This window comes from Solea senegalensis, linkage group LG1, assembly GCF_019176455.1.
Source record: "Solea senegalensis isolate Sse05_10M linkage group LG1, IFAPA_SoseM_1, whole genome shotgun sequence".
Classification (NCBI taxonomy): domain Eukaryota; kingdom Metazoa; phylum Chordata; class Actinopteri; order Pleuronectiformes; family Soleidae; genus Solea; species Solea senegalensis.
In genome coordinates this window covers 35,904,556-35,922,221 of record NC_058021.1, presented here as the reverse complement: position 1 = coordinate 35,922,221, position 17,666 = coordinate 35,904,556, and the positions used below count along the sequence as shown (strand labels likewise).

Genomic DNA, 17,666 nt, shown 5'->3' with positions numbered 1-17,666 from the left:
AGAATGAGGTCAGCTGACTACCTGAATATAATGAATGACCAGATTATTCCATCAATGCATTTTTTTCTTCCCTGATGACATGGGCATATTCCAAGTTGACAATGCCAGGATTCATCAGCTCAAATTGTGAAAGAGTGGTTCAGGGAGCATGAGACATCATTTTCACACATGGATTGGCCACCACAGAGTCCAGACCTTAACCCCATTGAGAATCTTTGGGATGTGCTGGAGAAGGCTTTGCTCAGTGGCCCGACTCTCCCATCATCAAAACAAGATCTTGGTGAAAAATCAATGCAACACTGGACGGAAATAAATCTTATGGAAACAATGCCACAGTGAATGAGTGCAGTAATCAAAGCTAAAGGCGGTCCAACGATGTGACCCTTTTTTTTTTTGGTGGCAACTTTTTTTTTTGGCCAGGCAGTGTGTATATACAGTATATATATATATATATATATATATATATATATATACATACATACGTATATATATATGTATGTACATATTATATTTAAATACAGATACAATGACCATGCGACTTTAATATAAATCTAAAATTCAAAGTTAAAATAAATAAAACATTAATAATATACCAACTTTCAAACTGTCAGGTCAAACTGTGTCCATTAAAACAAAATAACACGTCAACAACAAATCTATAGATCACACTGAGCATCTAATGACAGCAACGTCTGAGCCAGCGGGTCATTTCATCAGGACAGGGTGAGGTAACGCTGCTTTGTACTGGGCACAGTGAGTGCCGAGCGTCCACAGAGGCGGAGCTTATCACCTCCGACAGAGTGTCATATCTTAATACACAAAGCACATGTTTGAATTCTAAATGACTAATTTTTCGCCTCAAATGATCTTAAAACTGCGTTCAGCGCACAAAAATATTTATTTCAGGTTTATATTTATATTATCTGTTGCTATGTCCCGCTGAAATGCATTCTGGGATACATGGCCATCCCAAGTATGCTCAAGTCACCACCCGATGCATACTTGGTAAAATGGGCGAAGCCAGAACACTTCCGGGTTTGAGAACCGAACTCACTGTTCGCTTGAGAAGTGGAACAGAACTTGGACTGAGGCTGATGACGTTTTCACAAGTACGGACGAACACACTAATACACACAATTACACACAAGTATGGATATTGAGAAACAGCCACTATTTTTATTTATTTAGAGTGCATTTTATTTTGAAAGGTCCGTTAGTAGTGTTTCATTTTGAAACATGTATTGTTGTAATCTTAACAGTTAGCATCATTAGCAGCGTGGACCTGCTAAATTATCCATGAGCTAACTGGCCATTCACAGTAATGACATACAGATGGCGCGCTAGGCTAATGGTTAGCATGCTGGTCCAATCTAGAAGTGTAATCGTCGCTGGACACCTGTCTCTCACACGCACGCACACACACACACACACACACTTTAATCAGACGTTATTGGAGCTCAGTTGTCACGGTAACCCTCACCAGATGCTGATTGGCTCTGCTCGTCTCCTGACACCTGTCAGTCACATGAAAGCAGCCAACCACAACTCCCAGGAGAGTAACGCCTTTACCCATGATGCTTTGTGGTGATAACAGTGAACACAGCTGATGTGACTGTGGAGAGGAGCGTGAAAACAAACACACACACATATAGACTCACACAAGCACAGACACACTGTCCTAACTCACAACTGAGCTTACTAATACCTGATGGATGGATTGATGAGCTTGTGTTTCAGCTGTCTGTGGGCTGTTGTGATGCAGCTATGACAGACAGATCAATAACAAAAGATCAATCCACTTATTGATCTATAAAGAGATATAGTTGTGACATCTAGCTGACTGTGCTTTGAGCACCCCCTGCTGCTGGTGAAAAAAACATGATCACGTCTTTATCTCACTGTGAGACTGAAGTTTATAAACCACTCACTGTCCCACACCAAAGCCCATAGAGAAAATCAGTGATTTTAATATCACACACAGGGGAGTTGTTGATCCACTGCTGCCTCCATCACTAAGTTCTAATGTCTTATTTTAATGTATTTGGCATTTGAAATATTTAATTTAGACTTAACGTCAGTGACACAAAGTGACCACACGAGGCAGCAGAGGACCAGCAGCTCCTGTGTCCCTGCAGCTAAAATCTGATTTTCTCTGTGAGGTTTGGTGTGGGAGAGTGAGTGCTTTACAAACGTCTATCTCACGGTGAGATAAAGACGTGAACATGTGACGTAGATTTTATTGGTAAAGGGATCAAATCTGTTTTCTTATGACTGCATCATAATGAGTTATAAACTAAACAAAAAAAACTCTTTCTGCATGAGACTAATGTTTTCTGCTTCTGGTCAAACACTGCTGCAGCCTCTCTTTCTCTGTCTCTCTGTCTGTCTGTCTATCTCTCTGCATGCCTTCCTGGATGAATAGCTGCTATAATCGTCACGCAGCTCACCACACCGTATATACGCATCGCTCCAGCGGCTGGAGACAAACAGCTGACAGGTCAGATACACACACAAACCCGCACACACTGATTCATGAACAAAAAGTGGTCAACTCAAATCTTTCAGAATCTTTCCACAGATGTAATAAACACAGTAATACACATTGAATTCACAGCAGCCGAATTCACTGTGACACTGAAGGAAACTTTAAAACAGCAACTTTGTCTATGCGGTTCTGACAAGTCAATGTCTGAACCTCAGAACCTCGACAACAGAGGGAGCAGACACACATACACACAGAGGCTGAAAATTACATTTAAATATTTACCAGCCTCAAAGTGGAAACTTTCCACTCACTGTTTTTATACAGTGTGTGTGAGTGTGTGTGTGCGTGTGCGTGTGTGCGAGGCAAACAGCTGTTATGAGTATTAGAGGCCTGCTGGTGACACACATTAATACACACACACCTCCCACTCAGTGTGACCGGCTGAAGCCCTGAAGCAGAAAACAGCTTCACTTTCACATAAAAGAAACACCACAAACACACACACACAATTTCTGCCTTCAAAGCAAAGTGTTTTCATCGCCTTTAAACTGAAAACAGCAGCTTTCACTCTGCCTGTGTGACCTTGAAGAGACAATCACAAAGTAAAGAAAGAACATTACCCTGAAACACTGGTTTCATTTCTGTTATTATTATCGTTATTATTATGTATTCAATTTTGTCAGTGAGATAAAAAAACACACACACACACACACACACACACACACACACACACACACACAGTGACTGATGGCTGTTGTCAGGTTCTGATTGGAAAAGTGTAGTGGGTCTAAAATGACACATTACACAGCTCAACAGCAGTCGTGTCCTGAACGTTTCTCATCTACAGGATATTACACACACACGCACACACCTGCACACACACACACACACACACACCACACACAGGGTAATGGGTTTTTCATGGCACTGACATCTCATCACATTATACAGTGAGAGGACGAGGACGCTGCTCTTCATCTTCACTGTCACTGACTGGCTGCTCCACAGACACACCTGTGTGTGTATGTATATATATATATGTGTGTATATATATATGTACACACACACAGTCAGGTCAGTAGTAGTTAGTGACAGTTATCTTAAGGTCAGTGGTAGTTAGTGACAGTCATCAGGTCAGTGGTAGTTAGTGACAGTCATCTTCAGGTCAGTGGTAGTCAGTGACAGTTATCAGGTCAGTGGTAGTTAGTGACAGTCATCTTCAGGTCAGTGGTAGTTAGTGACAGTCATCAGGTCAGTGGTAGTTAGTGACAGTCATCTTCAGGTCAGTGGTAGTCAGTGACAGTTATCAGGTCAGTGGTAGTTAGTGACAGTCATCTTCAGGTCAGTGGTAGTTAGTGACAGTCATCAGGTCAGTGGTAGTTAGTGACAGTCATCAGGTCAGTGGTAGTTAGTGGTCAGTTAGTGACAGTCATCTTCAGGTCAGTGGTAGTTAGTGACAGTCATCAGGTTAGTGGTAGTTAGTGACAGTCATCTTCAGGTCATTGGTAGTTAGTGACAGTCATCAGGTTAGTGGTAGTTAGTGACAGTCATCAGGTCAGTGGTAGTCAGTGACAGTCATCTTCAGGTCAGTGGTAGTTAGAAACAGTCATCTTCAGAAGTGATGTCACACTGTTGTGGTTAATGGTTTCAGGAGCTGCCACCAGAAAGCCAGAACCAGAACAGGGGAACCGGTCGGATCACACGGTGAAGATCGCCGGAGCCATCGCTGGGGTTTTACTCTTCATCATCATCTTCCTCGGTGTCATCCTGCTGATGAAGAAACGGTGAGATTATTGATCCAAAGATTAGTTATTATTGAGTTTAACTTGTCATGTGACCAGTTACACACACACACACACACACACACACACACACACTCATAGAGTCACAGTGAGGATGAGGAGGATGAAGAATGGAGCAGATTGCTGCGGTAATCACCATTAAACTGTTCATGGACTCACTTTATTCTCCAACATCAAACACACACACACACAGTAACACACACACACACACAACAAAACGTTAAAGATAAGAGAGAAAATTAGATGAAAGAGAGTTTTATTCTTTTTTTCTCCAGTCGCCTCGAGTTGAGTGTGTGTGTTTCTGTGTGTGTTACTGTGTGTGTGTGTGTTACTGTGTGTATGTGTGCGTGTTTGTGTGTCTGTGTGTGTGTGTGTGTGTGCACTAAGATCGTCTGTAAATGATATTTAAGAGTAAAGAGAAAGAGGGCGGTGTTGGTGGATAATGTGGTGTTGAATGTTGATAGGTGCGTGCAGACATATATCGATGAGTTTGTCAAACGTGGAAATGAAAAAATGTTCAATGATCAATAAAGTTTATGTTTGAATCTGTTTTGACACCTAAAAGAATATTTTTTTTATTTTGAAAATACATTCCATCACATGTCATATTAGCTTAGCTTAGCATCATCATCTTCCTCACTCATTCACCTGTAAAGCAGTGAATATGGCCCCGCCCCCTCACTCCTGCACATACAGTTATTAATCATCATTGTTTTTTATGACACATTAATCTGTTTTTTTTTTCTGTTTTTTTCTTTCCCTCCATTTCACCCCTTGCCCTGCCCCTTGCCCTGCCCCTTCACCACTCAGACGAAGAAACTCTCAGTCCTACACTTACTACCTGTGAGTAACCTATTTGACCTCTAACCCCTCACACCTGTGTCCTGCCTATAGCCTTCACTGCTTGACCTTTGACCCCTAACATCATCCATGACCTTTGACCCTTTGCATCAGTCTGATCCCTTCACATGACCTCTGACCCCACATCCTCCTTTAACGTGTTGAAAACGTGACGTAGTTAAACTCGAGGCTCAGGTCACATGATCTGTTTAACAGTGTTACTGTGTGTCTGTGTTACAGTGTGTGTTACTGTGTGTTTCAGTGTGTGTGTCAGTGGGGAACCTTCAGGGTCTTCCATGCCCAAAAATAATTCTGGACCAAAAACCAAAAGATATGAGTATTAAATAATATATACTGTATATGTATTTATATTTTCTATATATATATTTCTATATTTTCTCTCATCTATGTTCTAAAGTTAAGTTTACTGTCAAGTTCCTATCAGCAATTATAGGGTTACTGTCCTGAAACATGTTATCCAATCAGAATCGTCCGTTTCTATTAGGCCCGGTTAGCTAGCTCATTCATTGGAGACGTGCGCACAGTGTACCGGCAGCTGCACAGTAAAAACTGCACTTTGACTTCCGCAGGCTCAAGACTGAACTGACAGTCATGTACAAACATGGAGCCATCAGACCTGCTGCACTTTCTGACTGAGAGCATGCCGCAGCTGTATTTCCTCATCTGCCTGGTGCTGACGATCCATGGAGCGGTCTTACTTACTGTATTTACTGAATATCTCTAAAATAACTATATTTGAGTATGGTGGAAATTATGATTTATTATTATTATTGTTATTATTATTATTATTATTATTATTTATTGGGAATTAAGTGTAATTAAAAATGAACCTAATTTAGATTCGGGGCTAAGATTTGTGTATTTTGGTGATTGATTCCTGTCTCACCTGTGAAAAGGGTGTGTCCAGGTCACGCTCCAGCAGAGAGAATGCCTTTATAAGGAAGGGAAAGTTCTTTTGTTGGAGGGCTACAGAGCAAACAGTTTTCTGACCGCATTAAAACCCATCTGAATGTATTAGATGCTCATGAATTTATTTGTCAATGTGTGGTTGTTGTGCGCCGTGATTTCACGGCGCTGTCCACGGTGATGAAATGAGCCTCGTTGTCAGCAGCGTCACGGGGTGACCTCATTTTATATTTCCAGATTTTGGTTATGTTTGCACTGATTATGTTTATTTAATTTTAACTATGTAGCCTAAATGGTCTCCAGTTTTATGAAGTTAATGTTGAGAATGTATCTTATTGCGGGGAATGTTATTGATGTTATGGTCTATTTGTTTACAACCTTGTCATCGTTAATTTAAGGAATTGTAGTTTTTTAACACGTTCAATTCATCGTACTGTTGCTTTTTTTCCGCAATGATTTATTTTCACGGCAATGATGGCTGAGGTGAAGGCCCAGCTGTAGTGCTCACGGTTCACCACTGATGTGTGTGTTACTGTGTGTGTTTCTGTGTGTGTATGTGTTACAGTGTGTTTGTGTGTTACTGTGTATGTATGTGTGTGTTGTAGTGTGTGTTACAGTGTGTGTGTGTGTGTGTTACTGTGTGTGTGTTACTGTGTATGTATTTGTGTGTTATAGTGTGTGTGTTACTGTGTATGTATGTTGTGTGTGTGTGTTACTGTATGTATGTGTGTGTTATAGTGTGTTACTGTATGTGTGTGTGTGTGTGTTACTGTGTTATGTATGTGTGTGTTATAGTGTGTGTGTTACTGTGTATCTATGTGTGTGTTACTGTGTGTGTATGTGTGTGTTACTGTGTATGTATGTGTGTGTTACTGTGTGTGTTACTGTGTGTGTATGTGTGTTACTGTGTATGGGTGTGTTGCTGTGTGTGTTACCGTGTGTGTTACAGTGTGTGCATGTGTGTGTGTGGGTGTATTGTCTCTCCTTGTAACACTCATGTGATCAGACAGGGTTATTACAGCCGGCTAACACACACACACACACACGCACACACAGTAACACACACGCCAACACACTGTAACACACACACACTAGCGAGAGAGTTGGTGTGTGGAGGGGTCAAAGGTCATGTCTGCATGAACATGAACTACAGGAAATGAAAGTTTTATTTTTCAGAAGAAGAAAAATTGGAGAAAGTGATTCTGCTGTGTGTGTGTGTGTGTGCGTGTGTGAAGAAGAAGCGCTGCAGGTTTTTCTTTGACTGAACCACAGCAGAAGAAAAGGAGACATGAGGGGGAGGAGGGCAGCGCTCTGCCTCAGGGCGCTTTCACCGTCCTCCATCTTAACTCAGACACACAAAAACACACACACACAAAAAAATACTTTTAAGTTTAAAAGCATGTTGTTTTCATAGTTATTTATATATTTCATTATTTGTTTTCCTTTTACATTTTCAGGTCAGGGTTAAATCTGCTAGTGTGTTTGTGTGCGTGCGTGTGTGTGTGTGTGTGTGTGAGTGTGAGCGAGAGTGTGTACAATCGTACAAATGGATGTTTTTATTCAAACACTCAGTCTTTCAACTGGACTGAGTGTTTTTCTGAGTGTTTGTGCAGTGGAACAGATTCTCTCTGATCCTGGTCCTGGTCCTGATCCCCTGACTGTGACCCTGGTCCTGGTCCTGATCCTGATCCTGATCCTGATCCTGATACTGATACTGGTCCTGGTCCTGGTCCTGGTCCTGACTCTGTGATGTTTTATCTTCACAGGAAGTTGGCAAAGAAGAGGAAAGAAACTTTGAGCTCCAGACAGGAAATGACTCTGATGGTCAACAGTTCCCAACACACAACCATGGTGGACACACACTCACACACACTGAACGGGCACTGTGAGTTCACACACACACACACACTTTTATCACAGAGTGACTGACACATGATGGGCTCTCCTCCTCCCCCTTTATTTAGTTAGTTAGTCAAACAAACAGTAACCAGCTGATGTGTCTCTGTCTCTGTACAGCTGTTTCATCTCCATCCTCCTTCACTCTGAAGACAAACACCATTAGCACCACAGTCCCTAACTCCTACTACCCAGGTACACACACACACACACACACACACACACACACACACACACACAGACCTCACCTCTGCAGGTGTCTTCCATCCGGATCCTAGACCTCCAGTCCAACCTCGGTACAGATGTTTCTGAACACTATTCCAGCCACTTGGTTGTGATGTTCCATGCCTTCCCAGCCAGCATCTTACACCCTGCTGTGATGAGCTGAACTGTCTCAGGTGCATCTTTACACCGTCTGGCAGGACCTGCCTGGTGTGGTAGACCCATCCTGTGTTGATCTGGGGCTTAGGTCCTGCTCCCGTGCAGCTATCATCAGCACGACTGTGCTGTCTTTCAGCTTCAGCCAGCTTTCTCCAGCCATCGGCATTTTTTACTGATATCAGACTCCTCTTCAATTTGACAATGGAACATCCCGTGCAGGGGCTTCTTCTTCTTCTTCTCTCATGTTTGCTGCTCTGGCTCCTCCTCTCTGCTGTGAAGCATAAGCAGGTCATTGGAGGCCATCTTCCTGGTGTCTTCTTGGATGTTGGTTGTTTGATCCTGGACAGTGGCTTTGACACTCACTTATGCTCAGCCTCCTTCCTTCTACTCAGTGTACAACCTCAGTGTGCTGGACCTAGGGTGGAACCCTCCATGCATGGGGAGGAGCTTCATTGCCATGATATCAGTGGCATCTATTTCTTCCTTTGGTCAGACAACCATGACAGCAGAGTATCTAATTACTGAGGGTATCAATGTTTTGGATCTTGTCCCAACCTTTCAGCTGACTCTTGAGGACCTGTCTTACTGGTTGTGGTGGTTGTTTTTTGTGGCCTCTTCATGGTTCCCATTTGCCATCTACTATCGCCTTCAAGTAGTTCTCCTCCCTTAGTTCTGATCATATTCATGTCTGAATGGCATCCTAATGGTGAGATGGATCAGTGAGTCAATGTCTGGCTCACTCTTGGCTTACAGCTTGAGATGATCCATGTGGAACTGGTGGCTAATTGTTGTCCCACTTTGGAATCGGTATCTGAAGCCAGTCTTTGTGATGATCTGGCTGAGGGGGTTCAGGTCTATGCAGAATATCTCCTTGCTATTATCCACAGTTGATGCTCACTTGTACAATGGGCTTTGTTGGCCTCCCACAGTCCCACTGAGTTCTCAATGAAGGTCCTGAGAGTCCTGTTGATATACTACCATGTCCATGTGTGTGACATGGAGTCAGAGGCTTTCTTACCATGTGATGATGTTGTGCTAGGGCAGGTCAAAGGTCAGTAGTTGGATGGTACTGCTTTCTTCATGATGACGACTGTCCAGCCTTTGGTCAGCCATTCATGGAGAGAGGTTATCTTCTTCAGTCAGTGGGTGTGGCTCATGTCATAGTCTGGGATCTTTACTGGGCCTTATTATGGGATGTTGCTGTGGTCTGCTCTCAGATCCACCCTCATGTTTTTGTGACTTAAATTCATCAAACTCAAATGATTGTAACTGAAGTTTGATGATATTTCATATTTAAATCATAAATAAGTTTCAAATAAAAACACAAATTTAATCTGTTTACATTGCGTTTTCATAACTAAACCAAACACAGATTAACAGATTAAACACAAATTTAGGAGGTGGAGCTAAACCTTTCCTTCTTTTCTTTGTCCTGTCTGTCTGTCCTCTTCCTGTCTATGTGTCTGTCAACTTCCTGTCTGTCCTCTTCCTGTCTGTCTGTCTGTCTGTCTGTCTGTCCTCTTCCTGTCTTTTGCTGCTGATGTGTCTTGGTCAAAGATCCCTTCGTACCGACGGCCATTTTGGGTGAGACACTTTTCTTCTTCTCCTCTGTAGGAAAGAAAATCTTAGCTGCTCACACAGGAAGGGGACAGACAGATAGACAGGCAGGAAGTGGACAGACAAGTAGAGGGACATAGATGAGGATGGAGAGAATGAGAAGAGAGAGAGAGAGAGTGATATTCCTGCTCATTCATCTTGTTTGCTTCTTGTTCAACTGTTTTTGGTTCTTTTAGGTTTTTTATTCATTCTCATGGATTAACTTTTTAAAAAATGTTTGTAGTTTTAGCAAAATAAATTTTTTAATTCTTTAGTAATTCTTTTGGTCAAACTTTTATATCTAAATAAATAAATCGTTTTCAGATTTTGTTATTTTTGATCACTTATTTGTTGTGGTTTTCTGAAAACGATGGTGGCTTCACTCATTCACACATTCACAACATTCCTGCGTGTCGTGTTGACGTCACGTCTGTCTGTGACCTCCGACCTCTGCATGGACACACCCACGTGGACGGGGGGAGGAGACTATGATGAGATGAAAGGATTTGATTTAGTTATCATTAAAAGAATCATAAATAATTCTAAAACATCATTCACTCATTCATTTGTTTTCAAACATTTGAAAATTTAAATAAATATATACGTTTTTGATTAGTTTTATTGGTTTTTTAATCTTAAATATGCTAAACATGCTAATAATGCTAAACAAACAAACATGCTAATTATGCTTAAAGAGCTAATTACATGACAAATGCTAAACAAGCTAGTATGTATGCTAAATATAATAAAAGGCTACACACATGTTTTAAAAACTTAGCGTAGCTTTAACTGAACAAACACATCAACACAGGCTAAACTCTGGGTTTAGCCTTAACACTAAACCCAGATGCTAACTGTGCTGCTAGGCTAATTTAATGTTGACAGGGAACTCTCTCCTCAGGCTTCAGTTCAGTAGTTAGCCAGTTTAGTTTAGGATTAGTTGCTGCTAGCTCCTATCATCTAAAAATAACATTAGCAAAAGCTATGTTTCAGTATAAGTCATGCTAGCTCTGTGTTAGCAGTTGGTTAGGTAGACTTAAGCTAAATCTGTTGCTTATATCCTGTCTCCTCTCTTCTTCTTCTTCCTCCTCCTCTTCTTCTTCTTCTACTTCCTGTCTCTTATCTTCTCTGTGTAAAGTGCCCATAAATGGTAAGTGGTTGTATTCTGGGCTAAAGGGGTGGAGTCATGTCTGGGAGGGCGGGGTTCACTGCTGTGTTAGCGTGGCCACGTCCCATTTTTACCCCTCTGTGAAAGTGTGACATCACAATCCCCTGATTCGTCCTACCATTTCACCATTATCCAGTCAGGTTCCTGCTCCGCCCACCTCGCTCTCTCCGATTGGTTCTCAAGTTTGTGGTTGTTGTTTTGTTGTCTCGTCCATTCACACGTCGCCACATCATCACGTCACTCATTGATTGGTTGGCTGTTTGAGTTAGAGAGCCTCTGATTGGTCAGTCAGCCAATAAGAGCTTAGCTAGTGTGAGCCAGCGTAGCTGAGAGTGTCGTTGACATGTTGACCCTGAACTCTGACCTCTGATCTTTTCACACTGCAGGACCATGACCACACAAGGTCTCACATTCTGCTGGATCCGGATCCAGATCTAGATCTGGGTCTGGGTCTGGGTCTGGGTCTGGATCTGGACCAGTTCTTTATGTTAATCAGATTATTGATTATTGATTTGTGAAAGACAGTTTCAGCCTCAGTGTGAAAAGAATAAAGTGCCAATCATCATCCTCTGTCCAGTCATGTGATCTGACATCACGTGACGCTTGTGCCATTTGTGTGTGTTGTTGTGGTAACATGGTTGCCATGGATACAAACCAGAGCTTATTATTATTCAAATATCAAGTCAAATATCTTAATCAGTGAAATCCTCACCTCTGGGTAGACGACTTGACCTTTGACACTTTTTCATGTGCTAACATAAATGTTAAACATGCTTTAGAAAAAAATGGTGAACATGCTAACAAATATGCTAAACATGCTAATAAATACGCTAGCCATGCTAACAGATATGCTAAAAATACTCAAATATATGCTAAACATATTAAAAAATATGGTAAACTTGCTAACATATATGCTAAACTGGCTAACATATATGCTAAGCAGGCTAACATATATGTTAAACAAGCTGATATGTTAAACATGCTAATAAATATGCTTGCCATGCTAAAAAATATGCCAAACATGTTTACAAATATGTTAAACAACTAAGCATGTTAACAGAGATGCTAAATGTGTAACAAATATGCTAAACACACGTATGCTAAAAATGTCAACAGGCTAATGCTAAGCATTCTAACCAAGCTAGTGATCAGTGTCTGTCCTGCTGTAAAAAACCCTGAACCTGATTTGATGATTGATTATTGACTGGACCTGGACTGTGACCAGGGTCAGCCATGTTGACACGTCATGTGATCACATTCATCACACCTTCATCACACACACATCTGACTGTGCAGTGACAGACACACACACAGACTGATCTGTGGACTCCTCCCCCTCCGTCCAGACGACAGTCACATGATGACCAGTGAGACCAGCAGCCTCGTCCAGTCTCACTACAAGCAGAGGGAGGCGGAGCGAGAGGCGGTGCCTTATCAGACGGGTCAGCTGCACCCGGCCATCAGAGTCGCTGACCTCCTGCAGCACATCACACAGATGAAGTGTGCCGAGGGTTACGGCTTCAAGGAGGAGTACGAGGTGAGGACACACACAGACACATACAGAGACAGAGACGCACACACATAGACACGCACAGAGACACACACAGAGACACACACAGAGACACACACAGAAAGACACACAGACGCACACAGACACACGCACACACATACAGAGACACACAAAGAGACAGAGACACACACAAAGACACAAACAGAGACACACACTCAAAGACACACAGAGACACATGGGTATGTCTTTGGGGGCGGAGCCACAGAACAGAACTGAAACATATGTTAAAGAGGCCATAGCATGGTCCTATCTCACTTCTATGTAAGATATGGAGGTGTACTTACAAAAATGAAGTGTTTTTTTATGGTCAAAAACACCCGGGCCTGTTTCAGACCAAAACCACACCCACAGAACACGGACGGTCTTGTCATTGGCCAGTTACCTGGAAGTGACGTCATTGACACGTCAACTCTCAGACATGCAGCTCCTCCCCTGGAAAGGCGGATGCACCGCTAGCAATGATCAAAACATTGAGCAATGTCGTCGTCCCGACCCCTCATAGTAATTTCTTACACATTTGATCTGGAGTCTGACCCAGAGTCAGAAGACACTGTGACAAGTAAAAGACTGCTGCAGGACGCCTGTAGCTTAGATAACGTTGTGGTTACCGAGATGATAAACACACATACGTGCAAATCACCGTGTAGCTTAGCCTCTTGCCGGCTATCGCTAATGCTATACGACAGAACAAGCACACAAAGACAGTTTTACGGTTTGTAAAAATTGTAATATACGTTTTGTTGGCGTTTTGTTGTGAAGTTTTGGTGCTGTGTCCTTTATATTGCTACTTTCAACCATAGAAGAAGAAGAACTACTCTCGTTGTAGCTGCTGAGTGTATCGGTTGTACAGAGTCCCGGACATGACATGGTAAAAAAACAAAATAATATATGTATATATATATACTTTGTGGCTACGAAATAAGAATAACATGCGCACGTTATTATTTTTTTTACCATGTCATGTCCGGGGCTCCGTACAACCGATAAGTTCAGCAGCTACAACTCTAGTGCCAGGACTAGGAGGTGCTGCTGTTTAGAGGAATGGTGAAATTCACCAGTGACGTTTTTAGTCAACGGAAGTGCCTTGCTGCTTCGTAGAGTTCAGGAAAACAATCAAACCCTGCACTCTCAGCAGTGGCTGAACTGATTGGTCTGGACTTTTAGGGCTTCATAGACGAGGTGATGACACAGTGTCAATTGGCACTTCCGGACTATGGCCTCTTTAACAAACAAGAGACAGTTTCAGCCAATCACGATGTTCCAGCTGCAGATAGGAAGTAGCTCAGCTGTTGTTTGAGGTGTGCTGTCCAACGTCCTTCACAAGGGCAAACATTAAAAACTCATGATCCATCCCATCATGATAGAACCTGTCAATCAACCTGTCATTGATTGACTGATGTAGTGGTGAGCGTGTGTGAGTGCATGTGTGCCTGAGTGTGTGTGTGAGTGAAATTCACGTTCACCCATTCTCATCACGACAAACTTACTAATGGATGTTACTTACCTGAGCTCACACTCACACACGCACACACACACACACGCACTCTCTCACACACACACACACACGCACACATACATTCACACACACACACTTTCCCTGTTTTGACCCATTAGCTTGAGGGAAGATCTATAATGTATCTGTGTGTGTGTGTGTGTGAGTGTGTGTGTGTGTGTGTGCTAGCAGGCTGCCCTCAGGGCTAATCCATTATACATACTGAGCAAACACACACACACATTAGTCTTACTGTACTTATGGGGACACTATTTCAAAACCCTGACACCGACTCTCATCGCGCGCACACACACACACAAACACACGGTCAGAGGAAGCAGCTGTCGGCGTTTGATGATGTTTAAAGTGATCAATGTTATTTTCCTTCTTGCTTCTCCTTTAAATGTAATGTGATTGGACAGCTCAATGAGGTAAGACGTCCCACACACACACAAACACACTTCCATGTGTCGTGTCCCTCAGGTCTTGTTTAGACTTCATTATAAACATATGTAATCAGCTGATCAGTATGTGTCCACATTAGACGTCTACAGTTACAGGCGCTTGTCTTCCACTGTGTCCTCTCTCTGGACGTTGTTGTTGTCGTTGTCATCACATTGTGACTGACTGCATGTGTCATGATGTCAACACAGGGGATTTTATTCTGAAAAACAACAGGACAGTTCATGTATCTGAAGTAACACTTTAAAGTCTGATCTGAGGGACAGAGACATTCACTGTTTCCATGATGACACGTCACATACAAAATCATCAAACTAGACATGGGACCTCTGACCTTTCACCTTTTCACACTGTTGGTCAGGGACAGGAAGTATTATCATCACACATGCATGCAAACACACACTCTCACACACACACACTCAGACAAGCAGACACACACACTCACATGCACGCACACATACAGTACCATTTTAATGAGCGACACAGGAAACTGATGTGGACAGAGAGGTGTGAGACACATTGTTATGTTGTCTCTGAACTGTCTCTTGTTTGGTTTCATGTCTGCTGCGTCCATGAGGGGACATGTTAGTGTGAGACTTGTTAGTCTGAGACATGTTAATCTGAGACATGTTAGTCTGAGACATGTTAGTGTGAGGCATGTTAGTCTGCGACGTGTTAGTGTGAGACATGTTAGTCTGAGACATCTTAGTGTGAGACATGTTAGTCTGAGACATCTTAGTGTGAGACATGTTAGTCTGAGACGTGTTAGTGTGAGATGTGTTAGTGTGAGACATGTTAGTCTGAGACATGTTAATGTGAGACATATTAGTCTGAGATATATTAGTGTGAGACATGTTAGTCTAAGTCTAACATGTTAGTGTGAGACGTGTTAGTCTAAGACATGTTAGTCTGAGACGTGTTAGTCTAAGACTTGTTAGTCTGAGACGTCTCAGACTAACAAGTCTTAGACTAACACGTCTCAGACTAACATGTCTTAGACCATTGGTCGCCAACCCGTCGACCGCGATCGACTGGTAGATCTTTGAAACATTCCCTGTAGATCCCGAATATAATAGAAAAATAATTACACAAATACATTATGACTGATTAATGTTCAGTTTTGCAAGCGCCTCTCTTTCTCTCTGTCTTACAAGGGCGAGAACGGACATAGATTTTTCTTTTTTTTATGCGCTTTATTTCAACCTATAATAGCTGCAACAAACGGCTTCCAGGTAAACAAACTAACATAAAGTGTGACTTACCGGTAGGCTACAGAAGCGAGTGGCGAGGAGGGTTGAGGAAATGTCAGGGGACGTGGATCGACAAGTGCTAAAAGACTTGTCACGCTGTGAATGTTTTTCACTACAGTTCGATGAATCCCTGGATGTGATGGACACAGCTCAGCTTGTTGTATTTGTCAGGATTGCGTTCCCAGACTCTACAACAAAAGAAAAAATAAATAAATAAAATGCAATGATTGAAGCTTCAGTGGATAAGCATAACACTTGATATGATCTGCTTATGTACCATAAACACAATACTGTACTCATGTCAGTGGAAAATAACACACATTCCACATTCCTTTTCTTATTGTGTTGAAATTAAATTGAAATTGAATTAACATAGAATTGAAGTTGATGTGAAGCTATGGCCAGTTTGATAGGCTAGTTACAGTGTTTTCTTTGTTGCATTAATTTGAACGTTGGACCAAAGCATTTTATGTAATTCTAATACAATTAGCTTGAATAAAAGGCGTCGAGTTGGAAGTACAATCTGGGCTGTCTTTTTCTTTCAACACTTCAATAGGTAGATCTTGCCTCTCACCAAGGTGGAGGTCAGGGATCTTGGGCTTAAAAAGGTTGGAGACCACTGTGAGACGTGTTAGTGTGAGACATCTTAGTGTGAGACATCTTAGTCTGAGACGTGTTAGTGTGAGACATGTCAGTGTGAGACATCTTAGTGTGAGACATCTTAGTCTGAGACATGTTAGTGTGAGACATGTTAGTGTGAGATGTGTGTGTGTGTGTGAGACATATTAGTGTGACGTGTTAGTGTGAGACATGTTAGTGTGAACATGTTAGTCTCGTGTTAGTGTGAGACATGTTAGTCTGAGACATGTTAGTGTGAGACATGTTAGTCTGAGACGTGTTAGTGTGAGACATGTTAGTGTGAGACATGTTAGTCTGAGACGTGTGTGTGTGTGAGACGTGTTTGTTTGTGTGTGTGTGTGTGTTTTTTGTGTGTGAGTCATTACTCATGAGGACACTCTGTCTCTTTCTGTCTTTCAGAGTTTTTTCGAGGGACAGTCGGCTCCATGGGATTCAGCTAAAAAGGACGAAAACCGTATGAAGAATCGCTACGGCAACATCATCGCCTGTACGTACCTGTGTGTGTTCTTTTGAATGACCATCAGGTGGCAACTGTAACATGTCAATGATGGTTCCATTTACAGTCAGATAAACCAGCTTTAGGGCGGGGCTATGCTGTAATTGACAGCGACAGTCAGACTCCACACTTGCTCTTCCAAATCTGGTTACTTAACAGTGATGTCACAGTGGGCGAAGACCTGGACTGAGATTTTTTTCCATCTATCGTGGTGCACGATGAAATGCATCCTGGGTAATGAATGGGTTGTCTGACCCGTTGCTATGATGACAGAAATCAACATGTTTTCATGGAGACAGAAGCCGTGTCTTAGTTCAGGCCCCGCCCCCTTTGAGCAGCCACGACTGCAGTTGATTTCCCTGACAGACTTTGTCAGGTTATGTGGGAGGAGGAGGAGCCTTCAGAGACAGGTTGAAGGAGGCAGAGCCTGAACTGAGACACAGTTTATCTTCTTAATTAATCATTTATGAATGTTTGGATTATTAACGTCAATTAATTATTTATTAATCAGTTATTAAATCACTGCATCATGTATTCATCAGGAACTAACTGTGTCTTTGTGTGTGTGTGTGTGTGTGTGTGTGTGTGTGTGTGTGTGTCAGACGACCACTCTCGTGTGCGTCTGCAGCCTCAGGATGGAGAGAGCGGCTCTGACTACATTA

The 17,666-nt window shown here is 42.3% G+C and overlaps 1 protein-coding gene across 12 annotated transcripts in view; it reads left to right on the top strand.

Moving 5' to 3' along the window:
• Positions 1–17,666, top strand: part of LOC122767617 (receptor-type tyrosine-protein phosphatase mu-like) — a 63,768-nt gene that overhangs the window by 36,815 nt on the left and 9,287 nt on the right. Inside the window, exons 18-28 of one of the 12 annotated variants that reach the window (XM_044023007.1) lie at positions 2,423–2,497; positions 4,137–4,269; positions 5,098–5,130; positions 7,821–7,939; positions 8,071–8,145; positions 9,889–9,915; positions 11,066–11,077; positions 12,442–12,632; positions 14,580–14,588; positions 16,908–16,995; positions 17,607–17,666. The exon at positions 17,607–17,666 is cut by the window's right edge and continues 17 nt beyond it. In XM_044023007.1, coding sequence (XP_043878942.1) covers positions 2,423–2,497; positions 4,137–4,269; positions 5,098–5,130; positions 7,821–7,939; positions 8,071–8,145; positions 9,889–9,915; positions 11,066–11,077; positions 12,442–12,632; positions 14,580–14,588; positions 16,908–16,995; positions 17,607–17,666 — 822 coding nt within the window. The remainder of the gene's footprint in view (positions 1–2,422; positions 2,498–4,136; positions 4,270–5,097; positions 5,131–7,820; positions 7,940–8,070; positions 8,146–9,888; positions 9,916–11,065; positions 11,078–12,441; positions 12,633–14,579; positions 14,589–16,907; positions 16,996–17,606) is intronic. The other 11 variants (XM_044023067.1, XM_044023033.1, XM_044023026.1 and 8 more) reach the window with 11 other exon arrangements.